Source organism: Polypterus senegalus, chromosome 1 (assembly GCF_016835505.1).
Source record: "Polypterus senegalus isolate Bchr_013 chromosome 1, ASM1683550v1, whole genome shotgun sequence".
Classification (NCBI taxonomy): domain Eukaryota; kingdom Metazoa; phylum Chordata; class Cladistia; order Polypteriformes; family Polypteridae; genus Polypterus; species Polypterus senegalus.
Genome location: NC_053154.1, coordinates 274,626,087 through 274,641,276, shown reverse-complemented (window position 1 = coordinate 274,641,276; position 15,190 = coordinate 274,626,087). Strand labels below are relative to the sequence as shown.

The 15,190-nt window shown below is 36.7% G+C and overlaps 1 protein-coding gene across 2 annotated transcripts in view; it reads left to right on the top strand.

The window, feature by feature from the left end:
• The window catches only part of pyroxd2 (pyridine nucleotide-disulphide oxidoreductase domain 2), a 72,407-nt gene extending 61,826 nt beyond the window's left edge, over window positions 1-10,581 (top strand). The window contains exons 14-16 of one of the 2 annotated variants that reach the window (XM_039774590.1): window positions 5,199-5,305; window positions 8,506-8,626; window positions 9,373-10,581. In XM_039774590.1, the coding sequence (XP_039630524.1) occupies window positions 5,199-5,305; window positions 8,506-8,626; window positions 9,373-9,449 (305 nt within the window). In that variant the 3' untranslated portion in view covers window positions 9,450-10,581. The remainder of the gene's footprint in view (window positions 1-5,198; window positions 5,306-8,505; window positions 8,627-9,372) is intronic. The other variant, XM_039774599.1, reaches the window with a different exon arrangement.
• The last annotated feature ends 4,609 nt before the right edge of the window (window positions 10,582-15,190 follow it).

The following is a 15,190-nucleotide window of genomic DNA, read 5'->3' as shown; positions in this document are numbered from 1 at the left end:
ATGACAATTAATAAGGCACAAGGACAAACTTTCAAAAAGATATGCCTGTATCTGCCAAAACCAGTCTTCACTCACGGACAATTATATGTTGCTCTCTCCAGAGTTCCATCTTTTCATTCACTTTCTGTTGTATCCTCAAACCCTCCCTTTTCAGACAACTTTGTCTTTCCAGAAGTGTTCAACCATCAATAAATAATTATGTGGCGTTTGTTATGCCGCGGGTTCACTATTGTGTTGTATTTTGCTCTCTCCAGAGTTCCATCTTTTCATTCACTTACTGTTGTATTCTCACACCAACCCGTTTTAGACAACCGTGTCTTTTCAGAAGTGTTTAGCATTCAATAAATAATTATGCATGAGATTGAGTGTGTGTCTATTCAGCGCAGAGAGGCGTGGGTAAGCCGTTGAACTCCATTCAGGCTGCAAACCGTGGAATTCCCACTAAGTGCGACTCATACGCTCCCACTGATTACGTCCCTACCCTTTGTACACACCCCCCTCCCACCTCGCTACTACCGTGGTCAGGTGTCTTGGTGGATTATATATAGAAAAGCAGCCAAAACCGCACAGAGCAATGAAAAGTCTATGTGAGTCACAGGTGCATCTAGACTGTGCAAAGACGACAACAACTCAAGTGACAATTGGAGGTGGGCACATGAGCGGGGAGGGCATACTGAATGAGACATCAGCAGACTAGAATGACGGAGGGAACGGAATGGACGTCCTTCTCCTCTCCTTCCGTTTCAACCTCCGCGCCTGAGCGCTGTCCACCCCCATCCCTCCATCTGGGAGGAGAAGGCGCGATGGCGATCCGCCAGTTTTCAGTCACGGACGATTGTGTGTTGGTTCGTTCCGTGCATTGTTACAATGTTGCTTTTCTTGCTGATTTATTACATTACCGATTTTTCAAATGTTCATTTTCTCCCTGTGCTTAAACATCATTAAAAAAACCAGCCTGATTATGCAGCATATGGTACGCCGTGGGTTGGCTAGTTAATAATATTATTAGACCTTGATATTCATTAATTATAACTACAACTTATATTTTGTATGCCACTTTTCACTAAGTGCAGGTGCAAAATGCTGGGAACAACAGTATAGGTTAAAATACTTATATAGTTCTAAAGTATATATTTTTATATTATTTAGTATATATTACTAAATACAGAACTGGTACAAATATAGGTACAGATTTGTTAAAACCCACAGAGAAGAGAACAAGGTAGACATGATTAAACAGAAATGGAAACCAACAATATTGTTCCATTAGTTAGCTGACGAACTATGGCCAGTTGATAACGGAGGAGATTAAAGTTGTAAGGGAGAAAGTTCAATACAACCTTACTCCTGGAGACCTCCTTCTGAGTGTTCCATAGTGGTGTCTTTTGCTGGTTGTCCAATCTGATGAGAGAATCCTTCCATCAGATGATTCCAATGCTTCTTTATCCAAGCTGAATTTTTCATACACAGGAGAGCAGCCTGGCAGGAGAGTAGTGGCACCAAGTGCTCCATCAAAATACTGAGGAGAGAAACAGAATAGAGGAGGGTTAGTAATGGTTTAAAAATATTGTGATACTTCTATTTCAGCACAAATGACTAACAAAAAGAAATGCAGTATGTACAGATAATCAGCATCTCTAGTCAGTGAATGTTAGACTAAATTACTAAGTCTTCAGCTGAGACTGAAGGGGCGTCTCTTATACTAGAAGGAAAACCTTTCCACTGCTTTGTGGCCCTGTAACTAAAACCTTGGCCTCCTTCTGTCATGTTAACCAAAGAACAGGATCCTTAACATTTGAAATAGACAAAGGGTCAGTATAGCTGAGCCAGCTACACTAACAATGGGTTTAAATCAAATAAAGTTCTGAAACATCATTTTGAAAGTACTGTTTGGGAAGACCTTGGAAAAAGAAACATTGTACAGTAAGCTCGAAGAGAGGTAATTAAGCAATGAGAAAGTGTTTCAGATTCTCACGAAGAGAGGTAATGGTGAACTTAGGTGATATTTTAGATAAAAAACTGAAGCCTTTACTGTTAACAGCTTGCAGCTTCTAGCCTAATTGTGAGAGTGATTATTGGATAAGTTAGCAGCATTCATCATAAAGGAGTAAACAGTCATACTTCCTGATTTACGATGAAGAACCTATAAAAAAGCTGTTTCATTTCCCTGGTTATTTGTCAAAAGAGGTTTACAGACAAACATCAGTAAAGCAGGCAGTAAGTTTGTTCCTGGCCAAAATATATTTAGCAGTATTCTTTATGAAGCAGTGGAAGTGAGGTTTCATTGGGGAAATCAAGTTAACCCAGTGACCGCACATGAATATCAAACATAAGCTGTCCTTTGATGGACTCTTCCATGGAGAGGCTATAGAGACACAACATCACAAAATAAGAATACCTGCTTTATTTGATCAGTGAGGTTGGAACATATATTGCACATTCCAGTCAATAAGAAAGAACTACTAAATATTGCATTGGTTAACCACTGTGGTCAGTGGTTAGGCAAATTTTAGTAACAAAACACAAGTCCAAATTCCGCAGCTGCTGCACTGCATGACCCTGAGTATCTAAGTTATCATGTCTGCTTTCCAGTTTTTGAATGGGTGTTTCTTCAAGATTTTAAGTTCCGTACACATAACAGCCTAGAGATAATTTAAATAGTAAAGAAAACATCAATTTTCTTTTTTCAGCATATTCACCCCCACTACACACTGATCACAGCAGAAAAATTCTACATACTGCATCTCTGTTTTCACAGAAGCACTAATTTCCTCACATATCTTCTGTACTCACCAGGTTTCTGTACCTTACACTAATAGTAGTCCTCCTGCAAAACTCTGTGTTTGATGATAATTATAAAATTGAATAATGTCATTCTATCTATGTGCAGTGTGGCAGCACATTAGCCCAGTTGTTAGTACTGCTGCCTTACAGCTACATAGTTTAGGCTGGAACAATGGAGCAGTGTTCAGGCTGGAATAATGTCTGTGTAGAATTTGCATGTCCTCCCCATGTCTGTGGGCTTTTCTTTGAGGACTCCTTTTTTCTTTCACATTTCAAAAATGTATATGATCAGGTTAATTGCTAATTGAAAACTTTCTCTGTGTTCATAAGTGCATGTGTGATTGTAGATCTCCTGCGATGGTCTGTGGTCCTGTCTAGGGTTGGTTCCTGCTCTGAATGTTTCTGTGACTGGGTGCTGGATTTTCTAACAGGCAGATCTCAGGTGGTGGGAGCAGGGAACTGCTTCTCCGGCACTACTATTGTCAACACAGGAGTTCCACAAGGCTGTGCACTGACTCCAATGCTGTACTCCATTTACACACATGATTGTGTGGCCAAGCACTACAGTATTGTTAAGTTTGCTGGTGGTCTTAGGCCTCATTTCCGACAACTACAAGGAGACCTATCTGGTAGACAGCCTGGTAGTGTGGTGCCAAGCTCATAACATTTCATTGAATGTCAGCAAGACCAAGGAGCTTGTGGTGGACTAACAGATCTACAGCCCCATCAGCATAAATGGAGTTCATGTTGTGAGGGTGAGCAGGTTCAAGTACCTGGGTGTGTACATCACTAAGGACCTGATATGGACCCAGCTGTACATCCCTAAGGATCTGATATGGACCCAGCAAAAAGCGTGCAAGACCAGGGCAGTTCAAATAATCATGGACTCTACCCACCCCAGTAACAGACTGTTCAGTCTACTCAACTCAAACAAGTGGCTACGCTCCCTAATGGTAAAGACTGAGAGACTCAAGATGAACTTTTCACTTCAGGGCATCAGGATGATGAGCTCTGACATGTCAACAAACATTCAAACCTAAAACTAATTGTACATTTATTTTAACTTGCTTCACAGTCACTTTGTACTTTCTGCTGTTTCCGATTTCAAATTTTACTTTAACTTTAATCTAGTTTAACTGAATTTAATTTAATCTCTCTTAATTCAATTAATTTTATTATCTTTTTCTTAATTTTATTGTTATTCTATTGTGTATTTGCTTATATTTTGCACAAAATTGGATGAAGCCAGTTTTTCATTACCTGGATAACTGTGTGTGTGATTTAATAAAACTATTGAATCTTAAATCTAATCTTAACTTTAGAGATCCTTGAAGAACTGTGCCTTCAAGACTTCAGCATTCCTGGGTTTGAATACTGTACTCCGTTGTTGTCTGTGTAGAGTGTGCATGTTCTCCCTTTGTCTTCTTGTTTTTATCCCATATCCACAAAGACACGAAGGTTAAGTATGTTGTCAGTTCTAAACTGGCCCTGTGCAAGTATGTGTGTGTATGAGTGGGTCCTGCAATGGATGGGGTACCCTATCAAGTGCTGGTTGTAGCCGTGCACCTAATGCTTCCAGAATATACTTCACCACTCCATGAGAATGGACTGAGCAAGTCTGAAAATGTCATATTTCAGTTTCTTTCATATATTGTGTTCATAAGAATTACTTAACGCTTTGAAATCACTTCACCTCTTGATGTGCTGATATGAGAAACACCCCACATATGATATACCACTCAACTTGTCTTGCTGTCTAGTTATGCAAGATGTCAAATTTTTTGGGGTCCCCCTTATTTTTGGCCCTCTAGACCCAAAAAAACTTTCAGGCAATTTTTGGACCCTATTTTGTGCAGGAAATGACACCCTTATGGTAAAGAGTAAACCAATAGTTGTCTTCAGCAAAAATTATCAGAAGGACTTGCAGTTGTATGTGCCTCATCAACAATCCCTAGGGGTTCACCTCATAATGTGATACAAGGGGTCAAAGTTACTCCTTTTCTCTAAGACAAACTCTCAGAAGGTTTAAAAAGGCAAATTTCAAACATAAGCATGATGGGTATCAGTTTTAGATTATTTCAAGGCCAGTGGTTATGACTATGATGTTATTTTTGACTTTTGATCTAGTCCTCTATGGACCTCTATTAGAGGTTGAAAAATGACACATTTCTATTGCAATCAAGAATATTTAGACTTTAAACTTTAAATTGAAGTACACATTTTCACATTTAAAATATTTGATGCAACTATTCTTGTTTGTTATATACTTCTACCTTATGAAGTAAATTATTACATTTCTTATGAACACCACAAGTCAGGGTTGCTTATGCTAATTCAAACTTTTTTAATTTACTTTTTACATGTTTGCTTTAATGTTTTGACATTTCTAAAACTCTGTTTATCTCTCTTTTTAGTATTTGATTCGATTGAACAGTATGCACCAGGTTTCAAGCGTTCAGTGGTGGGGAGAGAAGTCTTGACACCACAGGATCTGGAGAGCATTTTTGGACTGACGGGAGGGGTGTGTATCAAAAGATAATCCTTGGAGGGGACTTTATCCTTTTGTCTTTCATTATTAGCCTATTTCAAGCTTGTGATACACTAACAAAGGTTTTAAGTGTCAATTTCTTATGCTGGAATTAAATAACTTGCTTACAAAATGAGAGCATCTTTTGGTGTCTCTTGTAGGAAGAAACCTCGAATGATCATTCAGCTAATTATAAGTTTTGCCTTTGTCAATGCTACTAATTAATTAAAACAGCTAACAAGAGACCCATCAAGGAATGCCAAATTAATGTAAGTTGAATGAGGAATCTCTGTTCTACTTTCCAGCCAGGAGGCAAGACACACAAAGAGATCTGAACATTTCACAAACAGGGGTCATAAATTAGTAAAAGTCTACATTAAATACTTTCACTTTCTCTGTTGTGATTTGATTATGGTGATATAAATAACCCAACATGTATCTTGCAATAAACTAAAACATACAATTTATTCATAACATAAGGATAATAGAAGATAAATATATGTAAGTATATGCATTATTTTTATAAAAATAAAAAATATAATAATACAATAATGTTAGCTTAGTTGAAATTTTTATCTCCTATATCAAAAGGCACATAACTTATGAATTTAGATCTTTCAATTTATGTGGTTAGGGTGGATAAGTTCTTTAGCTAGTTATTGAAATTCTTTTCTGTTCCATGGCATTCATTTATTCACAGTTAGTCTGGTTTATCTTCCCCCCAAACTGAGTTTTTGGGTATGTGAGATGTTACTCTGCACTTTCTTCATGGATTTAGGATGAAATTTATAACAACTAGAACTTAACTTCACAAGGTTATTACCATTCAGTTACAGTGACACCAAAACCATAATATATAAATTAATTTAATATTGTTTTTATCAGTATGCTGCTGCTGGAGTATGTGAATTTCCCCTTGGGATTAATAAAGTATCTATCTATCTATCTATCTATCTATCTATCTATCTATCTATCTATCTATCTATCTATCTATCTATCTATCTATCTATCTATCTATCTATCTATCTATCTATCTATCTATCTATCTATCTATCTATCTATCTATCTATCACATTAGCTGGCTTTATCCTATGTATTATCTTACAATTAATAGTTCTCAGAATCAAATCAGGTATGCTTATGGTCTGGTACAGGTGATACTTTTTTCCTTTCCTGGTCAGCTTTCTCCGGAAATGTGAAGGAATGTTCAGCATGCTTTTCTTTCTTTGTTCCCTTTGGTTGCAATTTCTGGTTGCGAGCTGAATTGCAGTTTTCTATTTGATCTTTTCACACACAGTGTCCTCGGTTGGTAGCAAATTTTCACCTGCTGGGTCAGCTGGTGATTAGTCAACACTGTCGTTAGCAATGTGAACATGTGGCTTTATTTACAGTTCATCGTACATATCATAGGATTGGACTAATGACACCCCTCATCCAACTTCTTTTACATGTGGTTTTCCAGTTTTCCAGTCCAGCACCTGTTACCCTTTGGAATAGAAGAGATTGCTCCAACCTTTGTCATGGCCACACCTTATAACCTATGGGTAACACCTATGGAAAGCCAAAGCTACAGCCATATTTAGAGCAATTTGCTAATAGAGCAAGCTCAGATCTGGGTTTTAAAGAAAGAAATAGAAGCCTTTAAATTGGATTCTTGAGTGCTCAAAAGCCCATCCATTTTTTACAGTTGGTGCAAAGTTCTGTGAATCAAGTTTGCCTTTCATTCAAAAATCATCTCTTTTTTCAAACTTGCATGTCCAGGTAGGGCTTCAAAGAGTTGTCTCAAAGTCCTACATAGTTAACAAACTGCATTCCAAAGGAGTGCTCCATTATGGAAACTGATACTTTTTAGCTACCATTAATAGTTTCTGTTCCTGGATTGCTAACCCAAGAACTTGTGTTCTGGCAGATCAGAATGAATAATGTCAGTCTGTCCTACATTTTTTTTTAATTTAGAATGAGGGGAACCTCAAATATCCACAATGGTACAATTATTCTGAAACCATAAAAGTGAGAGTTAAGGGCACCAGACTAGAACTACTTTTGGTACCCCCAGTTGCCCTACACTACTGACTTCTTTGTAGCTCTTAAAGGCGAAGCATAATCTCAATCCACTAACTCATAGATCATAAGATGACCTCTGGGAGGCTAAATTGAAAAACCAGATTTCAGCTTTTATGGTAGCGAATATGTGCTGCTTAACAACTTTGTAGAGTCTTGCTCGGCTTCTGTCATTTGATAGTGTGTCAGGTGGTCCAAGCATCTGTTAGATTGCTTGTCCTCTAGCATTCTGGTAAGATTTGCTCTGGATTCTCCCTGGTTTCAGCCCTTTGTGTTAGTCTCACTACCTGGTACACACTCTCTGGAGCCTCTTTCTATCAGAGGCTACTCCTACCTAGTGACAGCTGTACTCACACATTGACATATTCCTGACCTTTTATGTGAGTGAGGTTCTTTCTTTTATTTAAGTTTTTTAAAGGGATTTTCCCTCTTTCTGTTGCCATGCTGAGTTTCCACTTGCTCCTGGCAAACTCTTAAAAGGCAGACACCTCTTCATGCCACTTTACAATGATTAGAGGCATTGTGGTCCTTGTATCATGGTGATGTTTTAACTTCAAAAGATTTTTTTCTGGTAAACCCACACTTTCAACATCAGCATCCATTGCTGCTTAAAAATATGGCTATAAAGAGCATAGGTACTGGAAGCTCTTGATGTTTGATCCACTTGCATATCCTTAAACATCCTAATTTTTAATTAATTACTTGGGTGTCTTTCCACAACCCAACATGTTAATTTATGACTTGAGTGTTTATTAATTTTTTTATGAATGAGTGTGCTTGTCTACATCAGTTAGCCCTACAACAGATCAACATACCATCCATGGTTAGTTCCTGCCTTACTGTTAATTCTCCAAGGCTGTCCTCTGATTCTTTTTGAACCTGTAGTGGACGAAGCAATTTCACAAAATGGCTGATTGAACTTCTCAAAGTCTAATAAAAGAATATATAGCCAAAGTAGGAAAATAACCTGAAGTTTTTGCCATACAGGTGAATGACTGTAAGCTGGGCTATAAAACAGCAGGTGAACCAGTGTTTGTCAAGCAGTGTTTTCATATTATTGGACATAACAAGTCAAACTTGACTGAAAAATAAGAGAAAAACTTTAATTATACTTCCTTATTTTACTCTTTCAGAACATTTTTCATGGTGCCATGTCTCTGGATCAACTCTACTTTTCAAGACCTTTAACCTTATATTCAAACTATCGTTCCCCAGTCAAAGGCCTCTATTTATGTGGCAGTGGCTCACATCCAGGTATGTGAATATTTTGTGAAAATAAATAACTGATTCCTATCAAAGTGCAATAGTACTCTTGCGGCTTCATAAAGTACAGGTTTTACTTGTTCTCATCAGTTCTTAAAAGGATAAGCAAGGGTAAAATAAAACAAAGATTATGGCATGGACAGCACAGTGGCAAAGCAGTGGGTGCTGCCATTTCATACCTCCAGGGACATGGACTCAGTTATCAGTGTGGTCATATTCTTTGCAGAGTTTAGACATGGCTATGAGGGTTTTGTGCTTGTATTCCAATAAATTGAATTCACTAAATATGAACTGACAGCTCTAAATTAGCATGCAAAGTGATATACTGTAGATGGCTTATAGTAGTTTGTTTTCTGACAGACTGGAGTTACATCCAGGACTGAGTCCTGCTTTGCTCCCCATGCTACAAGAATAGACTCTCTTTGCAAAACCTAAATTAAAATAGAAAAGAAGGTGAAATATTGTTATAAGAATTTGGGTAAAGCTAATCCAAACATGGGATTGTAACATGGACATGTTTTTAAAGGAATAAAGATACTTTGTCTTTCAGTTTAGCTATTGGCATCTGTATAACAGAATAATATTGTTATATTTCAAATTTTAAAAAGTGCCCTTAATCAGTCCTTTGAATTCCTATTTTACTAAACTGTTTAAATTATTTCATATTTAAATGTTTATTTTTGTCTGAAAAATGTTATTCATGAAACTGAATACTAGTAATAACACTCTCATCCTAGGTGGAGGAGTCATGGGTTCATCTGGCAGAAATGCAGCATGCACAGTCATCTCTGACTTCAAGAAAAGTAAAAAATAAGGAGTATGAAGCAGCATATATTCTCAAGATGACAAAGAATAACATTTATTTCTTTACCACATTTTCATACAAAGGATGTACCTTAAAATGTTTTACAAGATGACAAAGAACAAAATAAGAAAACAAAACAAACAAATATTTAAACATTACATACAAAAAAATTAGATAAGAATAAATAAGTATGTATTTACCTAACACAAATATGCAAGTAATAGAAAAAAATAGACAACTGGTTTTGTTTTTAATTCTCTAAAGTCTGATGATATGGTCACATAGCCGGGGAGACAGAATAAAATAATAATAAAAAAAAAAAACAACTCAAATCTACATGGAGTTCCAACACCAAAAGACCACTTAGCCCTTACTGGGTGTTCTACAGTCCATGGAGGTGTCCATTTTCAGGGCACTCTTGGCCAAGCTCTTTCTCTTTACCTTCCCAGCATATTTAGGCCAGGGGACAATAGCACAGAGTGCCAGAAAGATGCAAAGAAAACACACACAAGCAGTGATTAGTGACCAGCCTATAAAACAGCAAATGCAATTACATTTAATGAAAAATAACCAATTTCTTCCTCCCCTCAGGAAAAAGTACTAGTGATTCAAGGAAGAAAACCAGAATAAAGAGGTGCATTTTTATGATTATTTTTAAGTGTTCTGTGTAGTGGTCTAGCATATCTCAAATGGTGGAGTATTCCAGATTTTTGGTGTGTAGAAGTAGAAAGCTGCCTTACCAATTCTTTTATTCTTCACTCTCGGAATATTAAGTAAAACAGTGTGAGAGGATCTGAGATTACTATTAGGAATGTAAGGGGACTAGCAGTCCAAATTAAAAGATTGTTTATAGCCGTGTATACAATTAAAGGTATTTTAAAATCAACCCCAAAGGACATTTATTGACATTTACTAAGCTTCATGCAGCTTGTTGATATAGGTATGTGCTTCCAGTCCTGTGCTATTCTTTGCTTAAGTTTTTATTTCTTGATGTATGCCACTGCACCTTGGCTGGACAATATATATTGACTTTTTGTTTTGATATATAAGAAAAATCAATATGCAAAACCAATACTGCAATGTACTACCGTTTTATTTCATTGCCAGTACTTCTTCAGAACTAAATAAAAAATAAAATCCACAAAATCTCCAGCGTTTTTTCAAACCATGTCAATGTCGAGTCCACGCAAGTTACCTGGTGGTGATGAGTGTGAGAGAAAAAATGGAGTGAGGATCAGAAAAGAAAGAGTTTAGAAAAGTTACAATTAACGCTTCTGTTTGCAAATAGTTTGGTTTCATCTAAGACAGTTCAAATAGCACCTTAACATGGACCCAGATACTTTTACGTTTCAAGTTGTCGAATAACTACACCAACCAGTAATTCATATCACACCAGAACTGACAAGTCCGCACAGCGTAAAGCTTCATCAGTTCAAGTCACTCACTCTCCCTCTGTGTTGAATAATAACAACAACTTTTGTACTTTTCTGTGAATTGTTTTATGTTTGTTTATCAGTTATGGGATGAACTGCATTACTTGTGGTTTTTACTGGATTGTATTTTTTGTTTAGCAAGTAAGTGAACTGAGCTCATGAATTACAGTAATGGGATTTTCAATGTGTAGCATATTTAATTTAGAATAACATTTATAAATACATTGTCCTGGTGATCTTTGAATTCGTTAAGATTATTGGATGAAGTCAAATATGTAATCAAATTACTTTGTGTGAAGAGGTTAGTCATAGGATAATAAAATATCAGTTAATAAATTAAAAGACTGCATGATTTTACAATGACAAATTTTAATAGAAAGATGCTACTTCTCTGTTTATTGGGATTGAACGGGTAATTGAAACATCATTGCTTCCACAGAAATATCACTACCCTCCTCATTAATTTTAATCAACCCTTTACAGATTCTTCCCTGGTGCCACCCATATAAAGTATCAATCTATCTCTCTGTTATAAAAAAAAAAACCTTGAAACGATACAAGAGTTTTTTTCTGCGATGAGACATGATCTTTGGAAAAGAGATCTTTGAAGAGAGACAAAGAGACACTTTCACATCCCACGAGACGGTCAAGTCACATCATACTTACAACCTTCAGACGCAAGTCCTGTGACACACATGCAGAGCAGGTTAGAGATAATGAAGGTAGGACAATTTGAAAGTCTCAAAAAAATGAGAGTAAAGATCGCATTAGCGCAAACAAACGGAAAATATTACTCAGTGAAATAACGGAATAGTGAAAAGAGATCACATAGTGTTTGAGGATGTCTGGGGGACAAGAGAGACAAGACAGTGAAACACAAGGATGGGTGCTGTACAGGCTTTTAAATGTTTGAAGCGCCGTGCGATATGCAGATCATGCAGCACGGCAGCAGCAGCAAGCCAGCAGCTGATCAAGCAAAGAGGAAATAAAAAAAAAAGATTTGTTTCCCATTGTATCATCATTTAACAGGGGTTTCGAGGGGTGGGCATGTCTCCTTGGTGGTGCGTTCAGCCCCCTTCTTCACAACAGCACATAGCGCTGGTGGGGGGAAGAGGTTGGCAAGCGAAGCGAGCAGGGGGCAAAGCACCCTAGTTTTTTAGAGAAATAAGGATTCAAGAAGCTCTTATGAAGCACATATATGCAAGTGCATAATTTATAATCATTACAGATGATGTGAATTATAAACAAACATAGTGCTTTTGTAAACTGCAATAAGTACAGTAATGAATCAAGAGCTTTGTCTTTCCTTCTATAAAAAGTCAAAACAAAAATTGGCAGAAACAAATGCTAGCAAATCATCAGGAAAGATGTTGAACGCCAATACATACAACTAAATTTCAAATATAAGTAGAGGAGATATAAGAATGTTATTTCAGCTGACTGCTTATTTGAGCTGACTGTGTCTTTGAGGATTAGCTATTCTTGAATTGGTTAAATTTTAAAGACAAACAAAAAATGTTTCCTTTGCTAATATCTCATTATTCTAATAAAATAGACCAGCTTTTGCACTTTGTAGAAATCGTGCATATACATGTTTATATGGTGCTGATATTCACTCTTTAAGGTCGGTTGAGAACATATCAAAAAATACTGAATGTCACATTTTAAGCAAAAATAATCACAACAATTTAAGCCCAGAGCTACAATGCACTACTCTTTACAAAACCATGAAACTTTATTGTTAATTAAATACAAAATTACATTTTGTACGACAATCATTACCAAAAAAAAAGGAAAAAATAAAATTAAACATCATAACAAATGCTCTTGCTTCTGATCATTTTCTGAATAATTTGACTTACTCATGAAAAGATGCTAGTTACAAAGATTTTTCCCAATTTGTTGCACTTTTATCATGTAAATCAGTTAAAGCAAATGTGATTATTTGTTTCCAAGGAGAATTGTATTAAGGAGGTTGTTAAAGGAAGGGAAGACACATGCAAACTGTAGTGCATGGCATCTGCTTGTGAAATTACAATATGAAAAGAATGTATATGTTAACAGAATTTTAGACTAAACATATCAACAGTGACGTATTTTACTATTTTGACTACTACTCATATTGATTTTTTATTTTAATTACAAGCAGATAACATTCCATACAGTTAAGTCAAACTTAAAGTAAACAAATAAAGCAAAATACAACCCCACACAAGAGAGAGAGTGGAGAGCCAAAGCTACTCTATAAAAGGAAACAAGAAAGGAAGAGTGTCATTTTCTCTGAAGTGACAGCGTATTCTAAAATGCTATAGATTAGATTCTGCCATGTTTTAAAAAAGTTTTCAACAGATCCTCCAAGTGAGAATTAGTTGTTTTTTTTTTCTAATTTCAAGTAGTATAGAACATTAGTTACCCACTGACTTTAAAAGTGGTGGAGTGGGATACTTCCAGTTGAACAAGATAAGTCTGTGTGCTAGTAATGAGGTAAAGCTAATTACAGTTTGTTCATCCTTCTCCACTTTAAGCCCATCTAGGAGACCACCAAACACAACTGTTAACATATTAGGAGTGATTGTGACATCAAGGTTGTCTGCTATTCATTCAAAGATTTTGCTCCAAAATGATGTTAATTTGGTGCAGGCCAAAACATGTGGCCCAGTTAGGCTGGAAATCGATTGCAATGTTTGCAGGTTGAATCTTGCCCGGGAAACATTTTGGACAATGTTAAACAAGATAAATGTGCTAGATAAAAGATTTTAATTTAAATGATTGAGTGCTTTGCACATATGGAGCTAGAGTGTATTCCGAGCATGGCTGCCTTCAACTCTTTTTCTGAAATATTAAGTGACGGATCCTTTCATTTTACTCATACTAAAAATACTATTGCATTAGGCCCCATCATAGTCTGGAACTCTTTTGTGGACTGATTTCTGCCTTGTACCTGATGCTTATGGGTTTTTGCTCTCCACAACACTGAACTGAACTTAAGAATGTAATGTTAGAAAAGTATTAGTAAAAAAATAGTATACTAGACTTAAAAGTAACAAGCTTCATAATTATTTTGTTACTATCTCTGGTTGACGTAGGAAGGTATTGGACATGAGGTGTCAGAGGAATGCATGTGTTTGTTTCAGTTACACTTAGGTGATGGGGAAGGAGGCAAAGTACAAATCAATGTGTTCCAAGCAATCTCAGTGCTGCTAAACTGGGTAAGAATGATTTATTGCTATTGTGTGAATAAAAAATGACTAGGATGTTAAAGGTATTTTAGGCAACTTTTGAACAAATAGTGTATGTGATACACTAATATTTTATTCATGATTACAATGAAAAAAGGTGCTCAGTTGATTTATCTATCATTAATATACATGTCACCCCTTGACATTCATGAGGGTTGGGGCAGAAGATCCCTTGCAAATGTAAAATTTTGCAAATAACACTTGGCCCCTTCTAACTATAGTGGGGTGTGTGACAGCAAGATATGTTTGTGTTTTAATTTATTAATTGCTTTTTTATTAATTAATTTATTTTACACTTACTGTAATAAGCTGAGTAGCTAACTTTAGCTTATTATGGTTTGTAGTGCTCCAGCGTGTGAGAAGACGATGGTAGAGTAATGCTGCACCAGTGTTTAGAATCCTCTACTGTGTTGCCCCCTTACCTTGAAGTCCTGTAAGGTAAAGGGTTTCTCTGGGCTGCTCCTGGTTTAAACTGGCACTACACCAAGGCACGTGTCCAAAGCCACTATTTATCCAAAGCACATTTTCAAACTGAAGTGGGACTATGGCAAACCATGCGCCCGAAGCCACTGCAGAAAGGCTAGAGCAGAGTGCTGAGAGTAAGAGCCTGCCAGCAGAGAGAAAAAGAAAGTGAGAATGCACACAGAGAAGAAAAGTAGGTAGAAGTTCACCATGTAACTTGGCTGAAGGGATGAATGAGCAGCTGACGTGACGTGGTTGAAAACATGTGTGTGCGTGAGGATAGTAAGGTTTTTATTACTGATGCAGCACCTGATCAAAGGAGGATGTGAGGTGTGTGACTCAACATTGTTTTCTATTTGGCTCTCCGGAAGACGTGAACAATGATTGGCTAGGCAAATACACTAGTGATATAAAAGTGAAGTCCCAAGTGACAGGGGGCGTTTTTTGACCGGTCTTTGAGCATGTAGTCATTTCTTTTTGCTAAGCAGAGAGCAGAGAGAAGAGTGTTTAAATGGTTTGTATATATTAGCATGGACAGCTTATTTCCAAATTGTTTTTATTTTCTACTAGGCTCACTCGCCTTTTAAGTTGACCACTTCTTAAGGCAATTCAATAT